Below are 10,878 nucleotides of genomic sequence, written 5' to 3' on the forward strand. Positions count from 1 at the left end.
AATCAGCTGTTTCAATCACTCATTGGTGGATTAGATCAGTGGTTCTCAACCTCGGTCCTCAAGGACCCCCCAACAGTGCACATTTTCCAGGTCTCCACACAGAATCCCAGGTGAAATAATTAGCTCCACCTGTGATCTTTTAAAATGTCAAAAAGTTTAGATATCCAAGAGAGGATATCAGAAAAAGACTCCCGGGTGGGGCACAGCCTTCTTATGAAAATGGATTACTGTTAATACAAACTTTATTGTTAAAATATGACCCTGATATGGGGTCATGCTTGACCCCATATCAGGGTCATATTTTAACAATAAAGTTTGTATTAACAGTAATCCATTTTCATAAGAAGGCTGTGCCCCACCCGGGAGTCTTTTTCTGATATCCTCTCTTGGATATCTAAACTTTTTGACTACAATTACCCCACTCCCTGGGAGCACCTCCACAAGTTTATTATATAATTTATACTTTATTACATTGATTGGAGTATGCCTTCTCACCCTCCGTCATTATAGTCCAGTGCCCTCGGCCTCCCCCTTCCCCCCTCCCCTCTTTTTTGCATCTTTTAAAATGTGTCAGTGAATAATGAGCGCACCTGAGTACCTGCCAGGAGACCTGGAAAACATGCACTGTTGTTGGGGGTTCTTTAGGACCGAGGTTGAGAACCACTGGATTAGATCAACTTTGGGGAATTGCTGCAATGAGGTATGGACCGCATTACATGGGTACAGTAAAATCCAATACAAGTTCTGGTGCCATCAGTTCACTGCTCATGATGAAAATTAGTTAATTATAAGGAGTCTTTTATTATAAATTATTATGGGTACTAGAATTCACAGCAGATTTCATTGGCTGGTATTTATTACTTTATATTGTTCTCAGAACTTCTCAGGAAGTTCTTTATATTGCGCAATAGACAATACATTATCACATGTAAATACCCTGTACAATTCCCATGCAGCCCTGTGACCAGTTATTCTTCTTGTGCTATATTACAGTCTCATTGGCTTGTTCTGGAGAGTCGCTGACTGTTCTAATCGATCCAGGTTATATCAATTCATTGGGATATACTGCAGATGAGTTGTCACTAATTGATAATTTCTGCCGCCCAGAGTCAGTGGATCCTATTGTATTTGAGGTGCCATACCATGGGTGTGGCACAATTAAAAAGGTAGGTAGGCTGTGTATTTATTACTAATGCCAAACTGTGTATACTGATAACTGTTGGTAGCTGTCTGTACTTAGGGCCGGTGTAAGTCTCCTCTGCACCTCAGGCAAAACTTCAACTTACTGCCTCCTAACCCCCACACTGCTACCAATAACCACTTCCCAGCCCCTGATGGTGCAGGCTTATCTACTTATAGAGTCTCCTCTCAGGGACTATCAGCAGCACTTTGAGGGACGGGCCTGATCTAAATGTCATGAAGCCCCACCCCCAGTCAGAGCCGCCCTCCCTCTGTGGCACGGCACCACCACCCCTACGACCTCCCCCCCCCCCCAGCACAAATCGCCCCACCCGGCGCCGGCGGCCAGGCGTGCACAATACACAGTGCAGCCTGCAGAGCGCCGAGCCTAGGATGCAGTGGGGCTCGGCGCTCTGCAGGCTGTACTGCGCAGTGAGTGCTCCGAGCCCCGAGTCCCAGAGGGAGAAGATGCTGCGGCGCCGCCACCGCTGGTAAGTAATAGTAATTGGGGGGTAGGGGGGAGGCGGGGTTCCGGCGTGCAAGGGGGGTTGCCGGCGCGTGCGGGGGGGTGCCGCTGGGGGCACGGGCTGAAGGTCAGTCCCGGGCCCCAACATTACTAGTGGCGGCCCTGCCCCAGTACTGCAAATACCTCAATTTGGCCGAATGTGGGGGGCCAGGGGGGAGACCAATTTTTTGGGAGCCTCCCGGCCGTTCTGTGAGGATAGACAACCCTGGTACAATGTTTGGGGGTCTGCACATGTGCAGAATGGGTCTTGCAATGTCGCAAAGGCTCTTGTCAGCCACAGAATGACATCCTGTAGTATTTGGGGGGCAGAGTGGGGTTAGCACTCAGCATCATTCTTCAAAGTGGGGGAATGTTGCCCCTTCTCCCCCGTATTTAAAATGTCACAGGTCTAGGATTGGATGAAGACTAGGTAGTTTCAACTTACGCACTCCCAGGACTGGAACTATTCCAAATGCTGGACAATAACTACAGAATTTCCCCCCAGCTGATAAGGTTATTGGGAATATACATCCCCCACACTGGTTGCTAAGGGCAACATGCACACTATTCACTTTTAGAAGCATTAGTACATACCTCCCAACATGACCCTCTCCAGGAGGGACACATTGCTCTGTTTCTGGGCTTTCCTCTTAATTTATAACTACCATCACCTGTGGTGAAATACCTTTCTTGTCCATCAACCTGTTTAAAACAGGTGATGGTAGTCATTAATTAAGAGGAAAGTCCAGAAACAGAGCATTCTGTCCCTCCTGGAGAGGGTCATGTTGGGAGGTATGTTAGTAAACTCACCACTTTGACTTTAATAAATACCTTTTATAGACACATGCAGTATCTGTTGTCTTCATGTTTTCATGTTTTAGACACATCCAAGTTAAAAAATAAAGAAAAAAGTGAAGCTGAGCACTCTCTAACCCCCCCCCCCCCCCCCCACACACACACACACACACACACACCCCCCTACACCCAGTGCCAGATTAAGCCTTCGGGGGGCCCTGGGTACTTTAGCCAGGGGGGCCCCCTTGCACTTGTCATTACTGGCCGCACACTGCATGGGAGTATATTACACTGTCAAAACACAGAGTAAAGGCAGGTCAATGGGTAACTGCATATATATATATATATATATATATATATATATATATATATACACATATACATAAATACATACCATATGAAAAGCCTATGTTTGTCCCTCTGCACCTTACTCTGTAGGGGACCTCACAGTCCTAGTGCTGCCTTTGATTAAAAACCCTCCCATGACTAAGCTGCTGCTGCTGTTCTCCATGGGCATGTAATGAGCTCCACCAATTAGAGCTCAGCACAAACCTCTCAGCCTCTGCCCTCTGGTTTAAAGTGTCATGGGACTTAGTCAACTCCCAGTAATGCACTGCACACTTGTGCAATCAGTGTGCCTTGGCTCTCGATGCTCAGAACCATTAATCATTGTCACATTGGCAGATAGGTGAAGCTGCAGCACTACCCCACTCCCATGCACAAAACCTTCACCTAAAAAACAAAAAAAATACATGCCAACCACAGGGGGACCCTAGCTAGTGGGGGGCCCAGGGGCCCTGACCCCTTGTGCCTCCATTATAATCCGGCCCTGCCTACACCCCTATACACAAGGAAGTAAAGTGTCTGTCTAAAGGAGCCCATACACGGTCCGTTGTGTATGGCTCCGTTCTGTACTATGCGATGCGCGCTCCCGCGCATCACATAGTATGGTACAAAAAGTATGTGCTGCATATACTTTTTGTACTAGCTATACATCGGATCAGATCGCAGTGCATGCACTAGGCATGCGATCCGATCCGATGTGTGCTGTTTAAGCACACAACGGATCCGATTAACGGACCGTGTATGGGGGGCTTAACAATGTTATATTTTACAAGACTTGTTTGTTTGTTTGTTTATTTGTTTATAAACATATTTGTGCAGTTGAACTCTGCTCCCCTGGCTGGCAGGACATAGGCCCTTATTCTAGTTCACTCTTTCTGACAAAATCCTTCTTAAATGGACAAAACCATGTGCACTGCAAGGGGGCAGATGTAACATGTGCAGAGAGAATTAGATTTGGGTGAGTTATTTTGTTTCTGTGCAGGGTAAATACTGGCTGCTTTATTTTTACACTGCAATATAGATCTCACTTTGAAGTAAAGCCCCACCCAAATCTAACTCTCTCTGCACATGTTACATCTGCCCCACCTGCAGTGCACATGGTTTTGTCCATCTAAGAAGGATTTTGTCAGAAAGAGTGAACTAGAATAAGGCCCATAGTTGCTAGGGTGACAATAACATACCCTCCAACATGACCCATTCCATTAGGTATAAAATGCTCTGTTCCTGGACCTCCCTGCCAGTGGCAGTTACAGAGGTGGGGCTCCAGCGCAGTCCAAAATTCAAAGAGGGGGGTCACATCAACTGCCAGTGAGTCCAGGACAGTGATGTTTGGGGTGGTAATGGGTGTGGCTCACCTTTTTGAATATTGGACTGTGCTGCAGCCCCACCTCTGCTACTGTCACTGGAAAGGAAGTCCAGAAACAGAGCATTTTGTACCTAATGGAATGGGTCATGTTGGAGGGTATGCAATAACATTGCTGGCATTCATAAAGTCAACAGTTGGTATTCTCAGAATGTTGACATGAGAGCTAGGCTCTGGGATGCGAGGGTTAGGGGTTAGACACTAGGGCATAACTCTTAACGTCATCCATTCCAGAAGTGATAAAATGCTCTGTTCCCAGATTTCCCACTTAGTTTATGATTGCCGTCACCTGTGTTGAACTAGTTAACTGATAATTAAAAGTTTAACACAGGTGGCAGCAATCATAAGCTAAGAGGGAAATCCAGGAACAGCGTATTTTGTCCCTCCTGGAATGGTTCATGCCAAAACGTATGAACTAGGGGGAGGTTATGGTTAGGCATGATAGGAAGGATTAGGGGTAAGGATTAGGGATAGGGTTAGTATACTGACCGGAATGCTGCACCTTCAGATGATTCTGCTGAAACTCACAGTTACAGAGGTGGGGCGCCAGCGCAGTCCAAAATTCAAAGAGGGGGGGGGGTCACATCAACTGCCAGTGAGTCCAGGACAGTGATGTTTAGGGTGGCAGTAGGTGTGGCTCACCTTTTTGAATATTGGACTGTGCTGCAGCCCCACCTGTGCAACTGCCACTGGCAATTATCGCAGATCCCGACGGCTCCTTGAGGGGGACATCAAACACATCCGATTTGGGCCGACTTCTAGGCCTGATCCGTCAGGATCAGATTAAATCGGCCCAAATCGTACTAATATATAGGCACTTTAAGTCTCCTCTGGGTCACAAGGGACGATATGATGGCATTCTATCATGTCAACATTTCATTTTCATTTAATGTCTACATGTTGAATTTGGACATGATCAGTGTTAAAATGATGACCGTGTCAACATTCTCATTTCAACATTATGAATGTTGCCACACCCCTAGTCAGTCATTATCCCGCCACCAGACAATCAAGGTCCCCTCTGACATAACCACTGCACCCACAGTCCTGGCTTGGGCAAGCGCAGAGCCAGTTAACATTTTTAACATAAATGTAAAAAAAAAAAAGAAGTTAAAATATAGGAAAAAAAGAAAATTGCAACATACAGTAGATTAATGTAGAAAATATCATTTATTTGAACAATGCAGCACTTTTTCTATGTATTCCTCATTCAGGTGGAAGAGCACACTATATACTATACAAACACCATCTTCGCCAAACAAGTTGAAGGAGTTATCACCAGGCGTAAAGACGTGTCGTTTATTGTGACCTGCGAACTGGACAGTAACAACACGGTGGAGGTCATGTATATGACCGAGGATGATATCATCCAGTTTCACCAGGAATCTGGGAAATATGAGGTCAGCCTGGCCTTTTACGATAACAATAGCCCTGAAAAGGAAATAATTGCTAAAGAGAATGACACTCCGTACTTCATTGACCTCAACGACGCAGCATTCCTCCAAGCCACAGTGAAGTCGGAGGACGAGGACCTCACGGTGTTTGTAGAAACCTGTTTTGCATCCCCAGCATCAAACTTTGAGTCTCCTACTTATGATCTGATCAGACATGGGTAAGCAGAGAAAAGCCATACGCAAAAGATATAAAATGTTCATTACTTAGCCTTGTGGGTGATTTACACAATGATTATAATCGCGGTATCCAATTAGCGGTTGTTTTTATCGACCAAAAAATGGGCGCACAATCTGACAAAAACACATGGGAACGGGGATAACTTCCCGATCCTAGGTATTATCACAGATCCCGACGGCTGCTTGTCGGGGATTATGCTTTGTGTGCATAAGGGTGGGTATCAAGGCTATGGGATGGCGGCATTGGGGCTAATAGGATGGTTATGGTATAGTGGATTGACCATGTTTTTCACGTTTTTCGGAGCTGAATGTCACAGTGGTCCCTGTGGACACTTTATATGTGCACAGTGTACCCTTCAGGCATTATTATAATCTCACTCTATGTCCACGTGGATAGAAAAGTATGAACCAAGTTGACCTGTGACATTTGGCAACGAAAAAATTTGAAAAACTCTTGGCAACCATGTGACCATCAACCACGATCCTATCGGTCTTATGCTGGTGTCTGTATGTATTTTTAAAGCAGCAATCATTTACAAGGCAAGATCTGGTTGATTTTGTGTAGTAAATGAGTGCCACTTTAAAAGTACAGGTGTAAATGATTTAGGGGTCTGTTTACTAAGTCTTGGAGGGATAAAAAGAAAGTACAAATCAGCTCCTGTCATTGTCCAAATACAACATGTAACATTTCAGTTAGGAGCTGTTAACTGGCACTTTACCTTTCTCCACTTCATCTTTCTCCAATGCTTAGTAATTACCCCTTTAGGGTCATATGTACAGTGTAAAGCACTGCGACCAGTGCATACCACCCAACATTTTTAATCCTAGTATCGGGATGCTCGCACAGTGCAAAGGGGTGTGGTCTATGTCAAAGGGGGCATGGCCTTACTGAGATGCCACAAGCCACTCCCCTGTTTTTTTATCACTATGGGGGCATGGCCAGCACTATGTTTGCTGCTGGCCATACCCCCCCCCAGCATTTCTTCTACACAGAAAAGACACTGTGCACATGCATACAGCGTCAATTCCCTGCATTGGCAGGACGGTGGGGACTCCAACTGCCCACCCCCCTCCACCGCGGGTCACTGCTGGCCCCGGGCAGGATGCGGGACAGTCTTAAAAGAATGGGACTTTCCCACGAAAAATGGGACAGTTGGAAGGTATGACCGGCGGAAACCAATCCGCCTCCACCTTTAATTTTTTAGAATGTACGTCTATCTGGAAGCTGATTGGTTGATAAGGGCTACTGCTCCATAGGTCTACATCTCCATTCTTTACAGGGCTTGATACATCTCCGCCATACTAGTCTATTTATTAAACAGTGATCAGCCAGGGGGAGCTGTAGTTTTCTGCAGAGAATGGCTATTGCAATTTGCAGCACTTTTCCAGAAAAAAGAAACGTTCTTTTGATTTTTTCCCCCTCTCTCATGAGAAAAGTTTTATATGATTTCCTTTAGAACTGTATATGTGCACATGTACAGCCCATTAAATCATGTTCTTCCTTCCAGATGCAAAAAGGATGACACCTATGAAGAGCGCGGCTCTGGCAGTCGCTATGCCAGATTCAGTTTCAATGCCTTCAAGTTCCTGAATGAAGAAAACCCTTCTGTATACCTCCAGTGTCAGGTGGTGGTGTGCGACAGCACTGACACCGAGTCCCGCTGTAACCAGGGATGTGTCACTCGTCAGCGCAGAGAGCTGGGCTCTACTGTCTGGAAATCAAATGCTGTGCTTGGACCAATCCGTCTGAAGCGTCACACTGAATCTGATGTTGCAGGTGAGATACTCTATAATGATAGTACGGTCGTTATAACGCTCCTGATCTTATAAGGATTATACACACTAGACGATATTGATCATATCGCTCAGAAAGGGCTTTCTGAGCGATATTGTGGACAACATCGCTTAGTGTGTCCGCTCCCTGTCGTTAATGATGTGCACTCCCGCTCATTAACAGCCCCCTCCCTTGTCCAAGCATGTCCGGACAAGTGAGGTCATCGTTAATGATGGCCGTTGCTCCTCCCCCCCCCCCCCCCCCCCCACACACACACATGGCTCACTGATGTCGGTGGCGGAGAACATCGGGTAGTGAGTATGGGCCTTTATTTTCTTATTGTAACCACCATAAAGATCAACGATTCCCGGCATGGTGGAGTTATAGCAATATAGAATATCTACAAAACTTATGTTTAAAGTCGATAGACACTACTGGATACATTTACTAAAGCTTCTAAAAATGAAAACAGTTAATGTATCTTGGAAAATAATAGAACCTGACTGGTTTCTAAGGACAACATCATCACCTCTTTTAGGGCCTTATTCTGATCGGTGCGGCCCGATCAGAAATATGCGGTCATGTCCGTGCAGGCGAATCCCCGCCTTCCATACGGATCGCCACCTCCGTCCGTACGCGGATATGTGGCGATCCGCATGAAATTGGACGGGGATACGCCTCCTCCGTCTTGGGAGCAGCCCCTGCATTCAATGGTCGCCGAACATCGAATGCAGGGCCGCACGCTCCACCAGGTCCCGCCACACAAGACCACACGGACACTTGTCCGTGTGAAATCATGTATGGGGGCGGGCAGCTGACATCCGGCGATGTCAGATGCCCGCCCCCTACACACGCGTCACGGCCTCATTACCATGCATACGCCCCGCGTTTGCATGGGAACGCCCATGAAACGCGGGGCGTATGCATAGGGTAATGAGGCTAAGTAGCCCCTCACGCCCCTCTACGGCGTATAAAGAATACGTGCGGCGAAATCGCCTGCACATGCGCAGAGTGACCTCTGCACATGCGCAGACGATCAACATCGGCGGGACTTCCGCATGCGGTAAAATCCGCACCGATCAGAATAAGGGCCTTAGTTTTTAGAAGTCACAGTAAATTTACCCCTACATGTTTGACATGCAATAGGATAAAAGGGCAACAGTAGAAAGGTCGAGAAGGTGAAGGTCAACAAGGTGAAGGTCAGCATTGTTTATAAGGTCAAAGGGTTAGCAAGGTTTTTTCCATTTTTTCAGTCAAATCTTGTACATCATAAAAAAAAAAATGCACCTGTTGACCTCAAGCACTGTTGATCTAGCATCACCCTAATGCATGTTAGCCATATGGTGCGGACCTAGTGACCTAGATATTTTCAACCTATCATCTGGTTACCCACTCAGCTAGGAATGAAGATTTACCCATAGTGGTTGGTGGTGTTGGTGGGCCAATGTATCTCCACCCAGTGGCGGAACTTGTGCAAAAATATAATTTGGGCCCCCCATCCACCCAAGTTCACAATATGCAACCCGGCTGTGGGTGACAGGAAGCGGCAGAGGGTGATGGGGAGGGCAGAGTGTGACGGGGAAAAACAGTGGGTCCCTTAGTCCTCAGGATCCCGGTGCACTGCACCAATGGTAGTTGCGCCTCTGTCTCTGCCACGGATGACAAGGATGCTGCAATACTTTTAACAGATGGGATCATGTATAGTCTCAAAAGAGTAGACATCTATGTCTTAATGAGTGATGTTCCTACAATGCCACTTAAGTCGGCAGCAATACACGAAGCCCAGAATGGGTGTTTTAGTGTAGCAGGCTACCCAACATTTCCAAGCTCTGGGCATGAACCCCCCAATGTAACGTTGTAGCCCCTTGTCCAATGTGACCACTATGGAGCATACTAGTGCACTGAGGGGCTGATTCAGAGCTGCTCGTATAGGTTCAAATTCAGCCCAGTCTCCGATGGCGGGGGTGTGCTCAAACCCCTAGAGTGAATGCAATTGGTGGCAAGTGATGGGGAGGTTGCTGTAGTCCGCCCAGCGTGGGCCTTCCTGCTTGGGGTGGGTGGATGACATTACAAGTCGTCAGTGTCCGCCCCAAATTCATTGGGAAGCTCCACCAGGAAGGCAAGTAAGGCTTACTTTTCATTACAAAGGAAAAATCATTCGATGGTAAGTCATACCTCCCAACTGTCACGATTCCGTCGGGACAGTCCCGATTTTCGGGTCCTGTCCCGCTGTCCCACCCGCGGCAGGCATTGTCCCGCTGCGGGGGGTGGCAGTTGGGAGACCCCCCAATCTAGTAGAATAGACGCTGTGCGCATGCGCACAGTGTCTATTCTCGTATGAAAATGAGGTCGCGGCTAATTAGCATAAGCCGCGCCCTCATTTGCATACACCCCGCCCCCTTTTCGGGCGCTCGCGCGGCTTTGCCGCGCGAGTGTCCCTATTTCCTCCGGGCGGAAGTTGGGAGGTATGGGTAACAAGTAACCATCGGAAGATTTCTCCTCTGTACAGGCGCAGGCGAGAGGATGTGTAAGTGTACAATCCGCTCGCATTGTAGTGAGGGGATTCGGGGCGGCGGGGTGTGAGTGCGTTCGACAGGGCAGTGTTTACCTGCTCACTAAGCAGAGAATATACGCAGCCTAGCCAGCGGGTCTGAATTGCCCCTAAAAACAGACATGACTTTGCAAAGGGGTAAATTTACTAAAGGTTGTAAAAATGAAGAGGTGAGGTTGCTGATAGAATCTGATTGGCTGCTATCAATTCTGTGCCACGTCCTAGAAAATGAAAGACAGTATTTGATTGGTTTGTAATGAATAACAGGCTGCATGACCACGGCTACTGGTTTGGGTCACACAATGGCTGCCTTACTGCCATGGTGCATGATGGGAAATGCAAACTGAAGTATTGTTTGAATGTAGATTCCTGAATTGATGTAAGGTGCAGCATACGTAGTGTCTGCGCACTAACACACAACTACCTCTTTCCAAAGGTTCAGTCGGCGAGAAGAGTGACGTTGTCAAGACCGATCAGAGCAGCTTGTATTTTGTGGGCATCCCCGTACTGGTGGTCAATGTTGTCCTCATAGCATTGGTACTGATGAAGCATTATAGAAAAGAGCCCACTGGACACAGGTATCACTCAGTGTCTGATCACTAATCTGCGGATCTGTACACAGTCGCATTTCAGAAGTCCATAAGCGCAAGAACCATATAACTCCCGAAACTGAGATCACCCAACACTTCATAGCCTTGATTTTCAATTGAGGACAGGAATAAAGATACAACACTG

The 10,878-nt window shown here is 47.0% G+C and overlaps 1 protein-coding gene across 3 annotated transcripts in view; it reads left to right on the top strand.

Moving 5' to 3' along the window:
• CUZD1 (CUB and zona pellucida like domains 1) overlaps positions 1–10,878 on the top strand; it is a 29,475-nt gene extending 18,597 nt beyond the window's left edge. For all 3 annotated transcript variants that reach the window (XM_083145619.1, XM_083145620.1, XM_083145621.1), the window contains exons 6-9: positions 994–1,166; positions 5,402–5,799; positions 7,327–7,595; positions 10,580–10,878. In XM_083145619.1, the coding sequence (XP_083001745.1) occupies positions 994–1,166; positions 5,402–5,799; positions 7,327–7,595; positions 10,580–10,746 (1,007 nt within the window). In that variant the 3' untranslated portion in view covers positions 10,747–10,878. The remainder of the gene's footprint in view (positions 1–993; positions 1,167–5,401; positions 5,800–7,326; positions 7,596–10,579) is intronic.

The sequence above is a fragment of the Crinia signifera genome, chromosome 6 (genome assembly GCF_055691185.1).
Source record: "Crinia signifera chromosome 6, ASM5569118v1, whole genome shotgun sequence".
In the NCBI taxonomy this organism is placed as follows: Eukaryota; Metazoa; Chordata; class Amphibia; order Anura; family Myobatrachidae; genus Crinia; species Crinia signifera.